The 13,765-nt window shown below is 69.7% G+C and overlaps 2 protein-coding genes across 2 annotated transcripts; both read left to right on the forward strand.

The window, feature by feature from the left end:
- Positions 1–2,778: 2,778 nt before the first annotated feature.
- Positions 2,779–8,259, forward strand: TH (tyrosine hydroxylase). Its single transcript, XM_039225072.1, has 12 exons — positions 2,779–2,880; positions 3,438–3,612; positions 3,809–3,897; positions 4,196–4,263; positions 4,550–4,600; positions 4,964–5,109; positions 5,192–5,327; positions 5,437–5,506; positions 6,236–6,292; positions 6,514–6,609; positions 6,819–6,952; positions 7,953–8,259. The coding sequence occupies exons 1-12, from the start codon at positions 2,779–2,781 to the stop codon at positions 8,110–8,112; spliced, it is 1,284 nt and encodes a 427-aa protein (XP_039081003.1). The 3' UTR covers positions 8,113–8,259.
- A 2,325-nt stretch (positions 8,260–10,584) lies between these two features.
- On the forward strand, positions 10,585–11,142 carry INS (insulin). The gene is made up of 2 exons (XM_039225069.1): positions 10,585–10,771; positions 10,997–11,142. The coding sequence occupies exons 1-2, from the start codon at positions 10,585–10,587 to the stop codon at positions 11,140–11,142; spliced, it is 333 nt and encodes a 110-aa protein (XP_039081000.1).
- Positions 11,143–13,765: the final 2,623 nt, after the last annotated feature.

The following is a 13,765-nucleotide window of genomic DNA, read 5'->3' on the forward strand; positions in this document are numbered from 1 at the left end:
GGAAGGGCCTGGGGGCCGCCAGCCCCTGTGATGAGGAGGGGGTCTAGGAAGTCTGTCTGCCTGGATTACCAGCTTCCAGTGTGGGGGCTCTGGACTGGAGTGGCCGGGCAGTGGCCTCCGGGTGGGGGGACCTCCCCTCCCTCCACACTGCACTTCCCAGTGCTGAGCCCACAATGCCTAGGGCACTAGGGAGGCCGCCGTCCCTGTCGCATTGGTGCCATGGGGCTCACGCCGGCCCGCAGCTGCGGAGGGATCCCCTCCTGTCCCATGGTCTCTAGGACCCTGGGCCCCGTGACAGGGAGAAAGCAGGGGTGGAGTGGCGGGCTGTGAGAGGTAGGCTTCAGGCCGAGGGGACAGGCCACAGAACCCAAGGGACAATTGATATAGACTTCCCTCGCCCGGCTTCCCAGTCTCCTGACCCTGGAGGGGTGGGCCTTTCTGGAACATTCCAGGTATCACTGGCCGTGCCTGGGGATCTGGCCACAGGGACCTGGGACAAGGGACAGATAAGACTCTTGCTGGTGGCATCTGATGGCGACATGCTGTGGGACCCTGCTGGGAAATTTGGTGAAGAATATTCCGGAAAAGCAAAAGGCCTCTCGACATCCGTCTGAGGTCTGAGTCTGGGTTTCTTCTCTTGGGGGTTTCTGGGCCCCCTGCCACTGAGGCTTGGGGTTTTGTGTCACGTGCGCTCTTGGGGGGCCTGGAATAGCACCTCCCCGTGTGCCAGTGGGACCCCAGCTGTCCCCAACCCCGCAGAGCCCGCCTGCCGGAGCCCAGATGATTCAGAGCAAGGCCGCTGCCTGCTGGGTGCCTGCGGCAGGGACGCAATTAGATTTAATGGGACAGAGCCCTTTCTCCTGCGCGTCTTCGCTCCCGCCCACCGCCTCCCTCAGGCGGCAGGAGGGGCGGCGAGGAGGTGGGAGGTGGGGGACCCACAGGGGCCTTGACGTCAGCCCAGCCTATAAGAGGCCGCCTGGCAGCGGGCTGTGGAGGGAGCCCGGACGGACGCCAGCACCATGCCCACTCCCAACGCCGCCTCGCCGCAGGCCAAGGGCTTCCGCAGGGCCGTCTCCGAGCTGGACGCCAAGCAGGCCGAAGCCATCATGGTAAGAGGCCGGAAGGGGCCGGAAGCGCAGGTGTGTCCCCCAAGGCTGGCAGGGGCCCCAGCCTCGGGGCGCACGCAACGCCGTGTCCCGGGCCCTGGCCGTGGCTCGTGGTGGGAGGTGCCGGGCGGACAGGCGCAGACCCCGGTTCGGAGCCCAAGGGCGGCCGGGGCTCCAGGGCGATTTCCATCCGCCATGTCCCCATCCCCCGGCCACACATCATGCCCACATGTGGCCTCCTGTCTTGAGCCCCACCTCCCCTGCCCAGCAGCCCTGGCCCCCTGACCAGAGGACGGTCCCCAGGGCGTCAGCCACCACCTGAGACCCCCTGAGTTCAGGGGGTCTGTGCTGGGCACTGTCTTTGGTGGCACCTCCTGGGACACTCGGCCTGGAAGAGGGGTCTTCAGTGTCCCCCCCCGGAAAAGCATTTCAAATGGGCTTTTGTGTTTAGACCTTTAATGAGGATGTGCTTTGGGTTCTGGAAATGTGATTTGCAGCTTCTCAGTGAGATGGCCTCCCCACCCAGGAAGCCCCAGGGCCCCCCTCGCCCCCCTGCACCCTCACACCACCATCCAAGGCCCAAGGGTTCTAGAACCTTCCTGGAAGTTCGGCTCCAAGGGATGAGCCCCAGACGTGCAGCCCCTCCCCCACGCAGGCCTGGGGGCCTCCATCTTGGGGACAGGCTGTGGCCCCGGGCACCTGGCCCCAGACGAAGAGCTAAGTTTGGCCACATGTCCCTGTGCTGTGGGGAAGGGACAGGAGGGACCCTAAGGAGAGGTCGCTCCGAGGGGCTGGCGAGGGGCTCTGCCCAGGAACCACGTTCCTGACAGCTCGTCCCCCGCCCTCCCCAGCACTCCGGCCACTGTCCACCTCAGGGTCCTGAGTCATACCTCCTGTCGCCTCATCCCGTTAGGGCCTGGGGACAGAGGCCAGGCAGCGTGGGGGTGCCGTGGGCCACCCTCCGGCCTCGCCCGCCCCCACGCTGTGGCTCCTCATCTTCCTGGCTGCCCCCCCACCATCGGGTAGGGACAGGCTCTTAGCGCTGCCACAGCGGGCGTGGCCCGAGCTGCTGGCCCCTCCGGAGTACATGGCATGGGCTGCGGGCACCAGCGGGCCAGAGCCCGGGACCGGGGTGGCCCGAGGAGGGGGAGCTGGGCACACTCTCTCCCCGTAGTCCCCGCGCTTCATCGGCCGGCGACAGAGCCTCATCGAGGATGCCCGCAAGGAGCGAGAGAAGGCAGAGGCCGCGTCGGCCGCCTCCTCAGAGCCCGGGGACCCCCTGGAGGCCGCAGTGCTCAAGGAGAAGGACGGGAAGTCCATGCTGAACCTGATCTTCACCCTGCGGGGCGCCAAGACCTCCTCGCTGTCCCGGGCCGTGAAGGCGTTTGAGGTGAGGGCGGCGTCGGCCGGGCTGTCTCAGGCGAGTCCCGGCCCCTGGGGGCAGCTCTGGGGGGGCCACGGCCCTGCGACGCCCCTCATGATCTCGGGAGCTCCCTGAGCCCAAGCCCTGCGCACCCCCACCCGCCGCCACCACCTCACACGTGGGTGGGGCTCCCAGCAGCGTCCCCTCACCGCCTGCCCCGATGGGCTCTGGCTCACGTGACGGCCGATTGCATCAGTCGCTCTGGCCACCGCAGGCCGGGCGGGACCCTGCCCCGGCAGAAAGGCCCGGATGGTATCACAGCTGGACCCCCCCAGCTCCTGGACGGCCGAGTGGCCGAGGGCCGGTCGAGACCCAGGTGCCCTTGTTGCTGGGCGATGGAGGGCGGCAGGGGTGAGCGGAGCTCTCCTGCCAGACCCCTGGGTGCTCAGCGGCTGGCGTGGGACCTGGGCCCGCCCCCCAGCTCCAGGGTGCGGCCGGTGGGCAGTGGGCCCGGATGAGGCTGCCAGGGACGGCGGGACCTTCTGACCAGCGTCTGGGGACACAGGAAGCTTGGGTGTGGCCGAGGGACATGTCAGGGCGCCCAGAACACCAGGCACAGGGGCCACTGTGAGGGCTCCCTTTACACACGCTGGTCGAAATCCAATTTCCCAGCCACAGGCTCTGCCCAGGCGGCGGGGTCCGCCTGCGTGTGAAGCACAGCAGGGGCATTACGGTGGCAGACGTCCGGGGGGGGGCCGCGGGGGCAGAGCCGAGGGCGGCTCCTCCTTCCCGTCTCTCCGTCTTCCTCTCCCTTCCTGTGTCTGTCTCTCCCCATCTCTCTGTCTCTCTGTCTCTCTATCTCTCTCCCCATCTCTGTCTCTCTGTTTCTCCGTCTCTATCTCTCCATCTCTCTGTCAATCTCCCCACCTGTCTCTCTGTCTCTCTCCATCTCTCCCTTGTTCCCTAAGACGTACGAAGCCCAAATCCATCACCTGGAGACCCGGCCCGCCCAGAGGCCGCGGGCAGGGGGCCCGCACCTGGAGTACTTTGTGCGCTGTGAGGTGCCCAGCGCCGACCTGCCCGCCCTGCTCAGCTCCGTGCGCCGCGTGGCTGAGGACGTGCGTGGCGCCGGGGAGAACAAGGGTGAGGTGTCCCGCTGTCCTTGAGGGCAACCCATGACCTTGAGACGGGGGCATAGAGTCTCCCGCAGGGGGCCCCAGCCTGGGGGGCCCCTCCCTGCTGGCTCAGGCCTCCCGCCCGTCTGGGACCCCCGGGGAGGCCGCGTCCAGGGCGGGCCTGCTGCTCACACAGGCCCGTGTCCCTTCCGTCCTCCGCGAAGTCCTCTGGTTCCCAAGGAAAGTTTCCGAGCTGGACAAGTGCCACCACCTGGTCACCAAGTTTGACCCTGACCTGGACTTGGATCACCCGGTGAGCCGCTGCCTCCCGGGGCCTCCCGTGTCCCCACACGCACGGCCAGGGTGGTGGGCGTGGGCTCAGGCCAAACCAAGGCCTGGCTAGGAGCAGCCCCCAGGCACCTGCCAGTGCCAGCCCGTAGCGGGGCTGCCGGCAGGGAGGGGTGGCGAGCGGGGAGGGGGCCGGCGAGCTGGGGGGACGGGCTGGGAGAGGCGGGGCAGCAAGTGGGAGAGGGGCGGTGGGGGGAGGGGGGACAGGCCTGGCCGGGCAGGGGGGCGGCGGCGGCCTCCTGAGCGCGTCCACTCGCGGCCAGGGTTTCTCGGACCAGGCGTACCGGCAGCGCAGGAAGCTGATCGCCGAGATAGCCTTCCAGTACAAGCAGTAAGAGCCCTTGGGGCCTCAGCCTCACGGACCCAGACCCTGACCTGCAGCCCCACCCCGGCACGGGGGAGGGGCACCTTTGTCACCAACACTGTCACCGTGGTCACTGGTTTGGGTCCCCAAGACACATGGAGGAAACCAGGCAGCTTGCTGAGGCCGCGCAGCCTGCTGGGCGTTCAGCCCCAAGCCCCTCCTGTCCGCTCCCCACACGCCTTCCCCCGGGGGTCCCCCTGGCCTCCCCGCACCCCTCCCCCGGGGGCCCCGCTGACTCACACCTCCTCTGCAGCGGCGACCCCATTCCCCGCGTGGAGTACACGGCCGAGGAGATCGCCACCTGGTAAGACCCTGGTGCCCATGCCTGGTGCGGAGGAGGCAAGGAGGGCCAGGGGAAGACCCCCGAGTCCCCACGTGTGACGGCCGGGGGAGGGAAAAGGCCTCCCAAGGCCCTGATTGTCAGTCTAGAAGGACAGGTTGGTGGTGGGTCAGGCCGTCCGCACCGCCTCTGTCCCTTGGAACCCCCACCTCCCCGGGGCCGGGGTCTCCTGGCTCCAGCGAGGGGTCTGCAGTGTCCGCCCCCCCCCGTGGAGCTGCTGGAGGCAGAGCAGGGTGAGGAGGGGAGGGGCCAGCACCCGGGTGGCGAGGAGGCCCGGCCGCCGGGGACCGGGGCCTCCAGAGCCAGGCCTGAGCCGCCCGCCTGCAGGAAGGAGGTCTACACCACCCTCAAGGGCCTCTACGCGACCCACGCGTGCCGCGAGCACCTGGAGGCTTTCCAGCTGCTGGAGCGCTTCAGCGGGTACCGGGAGGACCGCATCCCACAGCTGGAGGACGTGTCCCGCTTCCTGAAGGGTGCGCGGCTGCGGGGCAGAGGCCGGCGGGCGGGGGGGGGGGGCGCCCACCCTCGGGGCGCCCTGACCCGCCGGCCTTGCAGAGCGGACGGGCTTCCAGCTGCGGCCCGTGGCCGGCCTGCTGTCCGCCCGCGACTTCCTGGCCAGCCTGGCTTTCCGGGTGTTCCAGTGCACCCAGTACATCCGGCACGCCTCGTCGCCCATGCACTCCCCCGAGCCGTGAGTGCGCCGGGGGCTCTGGCCTGCCCCGCCCTCCATTCGCGGCCCGCAGGGATGGGGGGGCAGCTGGGCGCCCCGACCCCAGCGCTGCCCCCTCCGCTCCCCACAGGGACTGCTGCCATGAGCTGCTGGGGCACGTGCCCATGCTGGCCGACCGCACCTTCGCTCAGTTCTCCCAGGTTTGCCCCTGAGGCCCCAGGCGGGGTCGTCGGGGGCGGGGGGGGGGCTGGGGGCGTGCCGCCTGCTGCGGAGCCTCAGGGCCACGCCCCAGTCCCTCTGTGGCCGGACGGTGCCCACTTGGGTCCGTGAGGCTTCAGGGAGACGGCATCGTGCTGGAAGGGAGGCGTGGGCGGCCGGCGCTGGGTGCGCTTGGACGGATTCTGGGGAAACCCCTGATAAAGGAGAAGGCGGCAGCCGGGCGCAGAGCCCGCAAGCTGGGGCTTCCCGTGGCCTGTGCTGCCACCTGCTGGCCGCTTCCTGAAGAACAGCAGGAGCCGCCTTCGGCCCTCCGCTGATCCTGAGAGGGCCCCTGCGTCCCAGGAGCCCCCCCCCCACCGTAGGAGGGTCCCTGCGTCCCAGGAGCCCCCCCCCACCGTAGGAGGGTCCCTGCGTCCCAGGAGCCCCCCCCCACCGTAGGAGGGCCCCTGCGTCCCAGGAGCCCCCCCCCACCGTAGGAGGGTCCCTGCGTCCCAGGAGCCCCCCCCACTGTAGGAGGGCCCCTGCATATCTGGAGGACCTTTGCATCTTGGGAAGGTCCCCCCTCCCAGGAGGCTCCCCAGGCCCTGGGAGGGTCCCCGAATCCCCAGAGGGCCCTGGCGTGCTGGGTGGCGTCCAGGAGGCCCCTGACGCAGGTGCCATGCAGCGGTAGGCCGAGCCTCTCCCCTCTCCGCCTCCTCTTTCCTCCACAGGATATCGGGCTCGCGTCCTTGGGGGCTTCCGACGAGGAGATTGAGAAGCTGTCCACGGTGGGTCCTTCCCTGCAGGGCCGTGGGGGCTCCCGCAGGACACCTGGGTTCAGGCCGGGCCCCCCCACGTCTATCCAGGGAGCATCACCTTTATGCTGGGACCCCCCAGAGCATGGCTGGGCTCTGCCCAGGGGAGCGGGTGGTGCCCCAGGCCCGAGGGCAGGGGGGCGGCGGTGCGGGCGGCGGCTACCCCTGGGCCAGCGCCGCTCCTGCCCCGCCAGCTGTACTGGTTCACGGTGGAGTTCGGGCTGTGCAAGCAGAACGGGGAGGTGAAGGCCTACGGCGCCGGACTGCTCTCCTCCTACGGGGAGCTCCTGGTGAGGCTGCCCCCCCAGAGCCCCCAGGGGGAGGGTGGCCGCGCTGGGCCTCCTGGACCCGGGCCAGGGGCCTAGAAACTCATCTCGGCCCGGCCCCACCCACACGGCCCCCAGCCCGCAGGAGGACCCCCCGCCCCGGGGAGGAGGGTGTGGGGTCAGGGCCGCTGGGCCGGGGCGGGGGGTCCCGTGACCCCGCGGCCTCCCTCCAGCACTCTCTGTCTGAGGAGCCCGAGATCCGGGCCTTCGACCCGGATGCCGCGGCCGTGCAGCCCTATCAGGACCAGACCTACCAGTCTGTCTACTTCGTGTCCGAGAGTTTCAGTGACGCCAAGGACAAGCTCAGGTGCCCAGACCCCCCACCAGGCCCCCAGACCCGGCGAGCCCGCGGCAGGCCGGGGCCTGCGCACCCATTTCCCAGAGGACGCTGTGCATACCCTTCCCGCAGCGGGACCCCAAAAAGTCTGGGGTGGGGAGACCCGCCAGGCTGGTGGCCTGGTCAAGTCTGGGTGTTAGGAGACAGAGTGTGGTCCTTAGTTTTATAAATTTTTTAAATGTTTCATTTATTTCTCGGAGAGAGAGAGAGACAGCGCGAATAGGGAGGGGCAGAGAGAGAGGGAGACGCAGAATCCAAGTCAGGCTCCAGGCCCTGAGCTGCCAGCACAGAGCCCGACGCGGGGCTCGAACCCACGAGCTGTGAGATCATGACCTGAGCCGAAGTCGGACGCTTAACCGACTGAGCCCCCCAGGCGCCCCCAGAGTGTGATCCCTATAAGAAGGATGCGTGGGGTTCTTCCCAGCCTCTAAACAGCTGGGGCCACGGGGTGGGACAGAGGAGGGGCAGGGGTGGCTGAGGGCCAGCACGGAAAGCCTGGGGGCCTGGAGGGAGCCTGACGGCGTGTGACCTGACATCTGGGCAAGGAGGCAAAGCCCGAGATGCCCACCTGCTCATTCGTGGAAAGGGTCTTCGGCCAGGAGAAACTGAGGCCCAGGGGCTGGGTGTTCAGAGTGGGGAGGAGGGGAGGGCTGGATCCCACAAGCAAGCATAGGGCAGACCTGAGGCTCTGCACAGCACACAGCCTGGGGAAGGCCTCCTGGAGGAGGTGTGGGAGGGATGGGGGTCCAGCAGAGACCTGCTTGGAGAAGGCCTGTGCCTCCCCTGCCCCCACCTTCGCAAAAGGCCTCGGTCCCCCATCTTGTCCGAGCAGTTGGTCACGAGGAGATTTTGGGGTCCAGGCAGCTCTCGCCCCGCAGCAGTGAAGGAGGCCGCAGACCCTGCCCCCATCTCCCCAGGGCCCCCGCGTCCCCGCCGGGTGACCAAGGGCCTGTGCCCACTGCCTCCCCAGGAACTACGCCTCCCGCATCCAGCGCCCCTTCTCTGTGAAGTTTGACCCGTACACCCTGGCCATCGACGTGCTGGACAGTCCCCGCGCCATCCGGCGCTCCTTGCAGGATGTGCAGGATGAGCTGCACAGCCTCGCCCAAGCGCTGAGCGCCATCGGCTAGGGCGGGCGGAGACCCTCGCGCCTCCCCGGCCCCCGCCCAAGTGAGGGGCTGGGCCACCGGGCACCCCCGGGGCCTGCCGGAGACCGTCCCTGCTGGAGGGCACCCCGCTGACCCCCGCCCCACCGCTTGGCAGCTCGGCCTGCCCCTGACGCCGTGCGCCGCCTCTCGCAAGCTCAATAAAGGAAAGAGCCCTCCAAGCACCTCCCTGGCCTCCGCGTCTGAGTGCTGGGCTCGGGCGCCGGGCACCCTGATCCCGGCTTGCGCAGCCTCCTCTGTCCTCCGCCCCCTCCAGACCTCAGCAGGCAGCCCAGGCCGGGCAGGAGTCCCCTCTGCGCCTGGGTGCCCCGTTCGCCCCAGAGGACCAGCCTGGGCTGAGCCCCCAGCAGCGCCGGAAGGCTGAGGGGGTCCCTGCTTTGCCGCATCACCTCTGCGCTGTGACGGCATGGGGGCGGGGGCTGGGGGGTCCCTGGGGGGGCGGGGCTCACGGCGCTGGGGCTGGGGGCGTGCTCTCCAAGGCAGGCCTGCAGGCCGGGCGCTCGCCACAGCGGAGTGTCCCCACTGGGAGGACGGGGGACAGGCCAGCCCGTGCGGCCAGGTGCAGGAACGGGGCCCTGGGCCACCCCACCCCCACAGAGCAGGGCCTGGGAGTTGCCCCGGATGCGCGTGCCCATGGGGCGCTCAGCTGAGGGGGTTCCCGGATGACCTCTCTGGGCCTGCGTCCCCGCACGGCGCCCGAGGGTGGATTCTGAGCTCTGTGAGATGCCCCTCTGCTCACTCGAGGGGCCTGGACATGGCCCTCCAGCCAGGCCCCAGCGTCCACCAGGGCTGGCCCGGCCCGGCGTGCCCCTCCCACCCCTTCCCCTGGCCCTTGGAGAGAGCAGTCTGGGGGCTTCCAGGGATTTGCCAGCCAGTCCCCCGGGGCCCTGCTCAGTCCTGACATCCACCCACCGCCACGCACCTCCAGGGCCCTGGCTTGAGCTCTCGGGATGCCAATCCTGGCAAACTCCTGCTCAACTGTCAAAGCCCTCGAGGCAAAGCCCTCCTTGGGGTCTGTCCTTCCCCCATCTGTGGCTTAAGCACCTGGCCCGTGCCCGGGCCTCCCTTACCCCAGTGGGGCCATTCCTGACGGCCGTGAGCCCGGGGAAGGGCTGAGGCCCGGCTGCCCCGGGGCGGTGCCCTCTCACCCGGCTCGTGCCCCCCAGCCTCCAGTCCTGCACGTTCCTCTCCAGAGACCCCCTAGACCTTCCCTGCTGTGTGGAGGCCTCGGGGGTCAGAGCGGGCACTGCCTCAGCATGGCCTGGGCAGAGGCAGCGGTGGGCAAGGTGCCCGTGAGAGCTGGCATCAGCCTGTACGGAGTCCCGCATGGGGGTGGGGGGCTGAGCTCGGAGCGGGTGGGCCCCGGCTGTTCCGGGGGCACACGGCAGCACTTCCTGGGCAGGGGTGTCAGTATTTCACAGGCTGGAGACTGGGGTCCGTGCGGGGGGTCAGGGGTGCAGGGTGCCCCTCCTGTCCCCTTGGTCTGAGGCAAGAGGAGGGGCAGGCTCAGCCCCTTTCTCAGCTGCGAAGGGTCCGCGGACTCGGTGCCCGAGACGGTTGCAGGTGGCAGGGGGAGGGGAGGGGGTCTGGCCTCCCTCCTGGTCCTGTCTGGGGGGGTGGGGGTGGGGGGTACTTGGGGACCCAAACCGTGCGACAGCCAAGGGGGCTGATGGTCTGAAAGGGGTCAGCGGGGGGAGATGGGCAGGGGCTCCGGAAACAGGGGTGGGCACCCAGGGGTACGTGGGTAGGCCATGTGCCCCCCCGCACAGAGCCTTAGCCCCAGCGTCCACACGGCGGCTGGTCCCCAAGCTCGGCCCTGGGGTGCTGGGGTGGGGGTAGGGCCGTGAGCGGGGAGGGGAGGCTCCCCCGTGCACCGTCCAAGGGGCCCAGGGTCCAGGCAGAAGCCCCCTCCCCTGAGCCCCCTGCGCCCCTGGGCTAATGTGGAAAATGTGGCTCAGGCGAGGCCTGGGCGGGGCTCTGCGCCGGTGGAGACGTCTGCCCCCCGCTGTGAGAGGCCATCAGGGCCTCGTTAAGACTCTAATGACCCCGTGGCCCCGAGAGGTGCTGACGACGGAGGAGCTGCCCCCACGGACCCACACAGGGGAAATGATCCAGAAATTGCAGCCTCAGCCCCGGGCCATCTGCCACCCCCACTGGGGGCCCTGACGGGCCGGGAGGTGGGGTCAGGAGCTATAAAGCCAGCGCCCCCCGGGACCGCCTGCACCCTGACACGGACGGCAAGCAGGTCTGTCCCCGTGGGTTCTGCGTCAGCCCGAGGCTGCCCCGCTGACCTCAGGGTGTCGGGGACCCCGGCCCGGGCTCTCGAGCTCCCAGCACAGGGCATCTGGGGGGTGAGCACAGGGTGGGTGTCCTGCGTGGGGCAGCTGCCCCTTGCCGGCCCCAACGCCACCTGTCCCCCAGGTCACTGCCCCCGCCATGGCCCTGTGGACGCGCCTCCTGCCCCTGCTCGCTCTGCTGGCCCTCTGGACGCCGGCCCCGACCCACGCCTTCGTCAACCAGCACCTGTGCGGCTCCCACCTGGTGGAGGCGCTGTACCTGGTGTGCGGGGAGCGAGGCTTCTTCTACACGCCCAAGGCCCGCCGGGAGGCGGAGGACCCTCAGGGTGAGCCCCTGCCGCCCCGCTAACCCCACCCTGGCTTCCCTCCTTCCCCTCGGCCACACCCCGAAAGGTCAGGGTCGGGCACCAAGGGCTTCCGCGCCGGCCCCCCCGCCCCCGCCCCTCCCTGCGGCCTGGGAGCCCTCGGAGGGGACCCGGGCAGCAGCCCGCACGCGGGCAGGCGGGGAGCGCGGCCTCTCCCTGAGTGGCTGTCCGCTTGCTCCTCCGCAGCGAGGGACGTGGAGCTGGGGGGCGCACCCAGCGCGGGCGGCCTGCAGCCTCCGGCCCCGGGGGGGCCCCTGCGGAAGCGGGGCATCGTGGAGCAGTGCTGCACCAGCATCTGCTCCCTGTACCAGCTGGAGAATTACTGCAACTAGGGGCGGCGCCTGCTGCGGGCCCGGCGCCCAGAGCCAGCCGCGCCTGCACCCCAGCTGATCCAATAAACCCTGTGAACGAGCCCTGGTCGTGTTGTGTGTGTGACATGGGGACTGAGGTGTGGGCCGGGGCCGGCGAGGCAACCGCCTGGGAGCCGTGGGGACCCCTCCAGGGACCCCCATCTGTTCTCTCTACACGGGTCCCTCCAAGCTTTCCCCACGCTCACTGCCCACAGGCAAGGTCCTGTCTGCCCGCTGCCCGCTGCCCTGGGCGCCCCCTGGCCCCTGGCTGCTTCAGGGCAGGAGAAAAGGGCTCTGGGGGCTCCGGGGGGACCTGGGGGCTGGCTGTGGCTGATTCCCTTAGTTCAAAAGCCTTGACCTCTCAGGGCCCCCAGAGAGATCTCCAAGGAAAGAGAAAGAACATTCCAGCTGTTTCTCCCCACCTAGCTGTGTGGGCTCTGCTGTTAGTGCTATTTCTGAGGGAGGCCCTCCGCACAGTGGGGGGGGGGGGGGGGGGCAGGGGACAGAGAGGGGCTCAAGAGACTGCCCAGGGCTGGACCCTTCTCAGTGCCCCCCCCACCCCCCCCCCCGGCTCCGGGCCGGTCCAGGCAGCCTCAGCCCAAGCCCCGGCTGAGCCACAGGAAGCCACTGTGCCCTGCAGGAGGTAGGAGGGGCCAGACGGTGCCCCTTGAGCTGAGAGATGGACTCAGACCCCCCGGGTGCCGGGCAGGCCCTCAGACTCAGCACGCAGGGGCACCCGGCTGTGGTGTGGCAAGAACTTCAGCCCACGGGCCGGGGCCAGTCTCCCTGGCACCCCGTGGCCCTCTCTTGCGCAGCAGCCCCGGACCCGGTGGTCAGTCCCAGAAGCGCCTTCGGACCCAAGGATGAGATCACCTGGGGGTGCCGGTGTGGGTCCACTGGGCACGCCGCCTGAGCCGCCACCCGGAATGCCAAAGGGCCTGGGGGCTGTCTGGGCTGGCCGAGGCCTGGGAGGTCAGCGGGTGACCCTGGCCGCACAAAGGCCTGGCCGGGCTGCCGGCCGCCCCGGCCAAACCAATCTGCACCTTTCCTACGGCCCCGCCCGGGCCGGAACTTGGGGTGGTGGGGCCTGGGGCCGGGCGCCCAGGCCCCCCGAGGCTGCAGACCCCTCAGAGGCGGCCCGGGGCCCGAAGCGGATCCTCCTGCTGGGACCTGGCCGTCCGGCCTCCCTCCCTGCGGCCCCGGGACCCCTCCAGGGCCGCCCCCTCCCCATGACAACATCGACACCCCCAGAGGTGAGGTGGCAGTCCTCAGCTGGCCCCGCCCCTGGGTGGACGGCTGGACACTGGACCCGGAAGAGGAGGGGAGGAAGTGTCCATGGGAACAGCAGGTGGCCCCAACCTCAGGGACAGAGGCAGGGGCGTCCTGCAGGAGCCGAGCAGGTGAGTGGGCTGGGCTGGGGCAGCTGGGAGGGAAGGAGGCTGGCGGGCCAGGGCGCCCTGGAGGCAGCAGTCGGCTGCGCCTGTGTCCTGCTGGCCGGCGACACCCTGAAAGATGACCCAGGCGCTCCCCCGCCCCCCGTCCGCAGGTGCCGGCCAGTTCTGTGGAGGGAGCGCAGGACTCCCTGGGGGCCGGGGACGCACAGGGCCACCCCGGTTGGTGGGACTCCCAGTACAGCCGGTCCTGGGTGCGGCTGGGGCCACAGGAGAGGGTCCCTGTCCACGGGGGGGGGGGGGAGGGCCGCCCACCCGGGAGAGCGGGTCATGGTGTGCGGCCGCCCTCGGCCCTGTGGCCTGGGCCCTGCCTGGTGAGCCTTTCCCACCGGCCCCCAGCCCGCTATGGCCGTGATCCTGGAGAGGAGGGTGGGACACTCCAGAACCCCTCCCTGCTCATGGAGGCAGGGAGAAGCAGATGCCCAAGGTCACCAGGGTCCCAGCTGGCAGGGGTGAGGTCAGACCCAGTCTCCTGCTTGGCACCACCCTGGGCACTGAGCCCCAGATGCCCCTGGCCCTTGGAGCCCCCAGGTCACCCCATGGTGGCCAGGCTGCAGGCCTTGGCTCCGCTGCCATATCCGGGCCACGCTCCACCCCTTCTGGGAATCGGGAGGACAGCCCTCCCGTGTCCTCAGACCCTGCCTGCCCTTGGAACCCGGCTTCCGTCGCCCGTGAGGCTGGCAGTGCTGTTGGCCACACCCAGCCCTGTGTGTCACCCGGCATGGGGTGCAGGAGTCCAAGTGCCCCCAGCCAGGGGCAGCGGGGTGTGGAGGAGCAGCCTCCTGAGCCTGCCGGGTCCCACAGCCCCTCACTGGGGGGCCAGGGTCCCCAGGGACGTCAAAGCCCCACACTCACTTGCTACCACGTCTGTCCCGTGTCACCGTCACAAGTGCCATGTGGGGTGGGAACTGCTGCACCCGCATTTTCGACGGGGAGACTAAGGCCAGAGCCAGGATGTCTGTCCCTCTGGTGCCCACACACTGAGGACATTCTGCCAGTGCAGCTGCCTCCAGGCTGGCTCCCCAGATTGCATCTGCTCCTGGCACCGGTGATCTGGCACTTCTGCCTGGTCCATGGGGCAGTATTTGCCTTCTCCTGTCGGCAGTAAATATTTACCGTTCTCACTGTCCTCCAGGCCTGAGCAGACCCAGAGG

The sequence above is a fragment of the Hyaena hyaena genome, unplaced genomic scaffold (genome assembly GCF_003009895.1).
Source record: "Hyaena hyaena isolate Hyena2069 unplaced genomic scaffold, ASM300989v1 scaffold_1888, whole genome shotgun sequence".
Taxonomy (NCBI): Eukaryota; Metazoa; Chordata; class Mammalia; order Carnivora; family Hyaenidae; genus Hyaena; species Hyaena hyaena.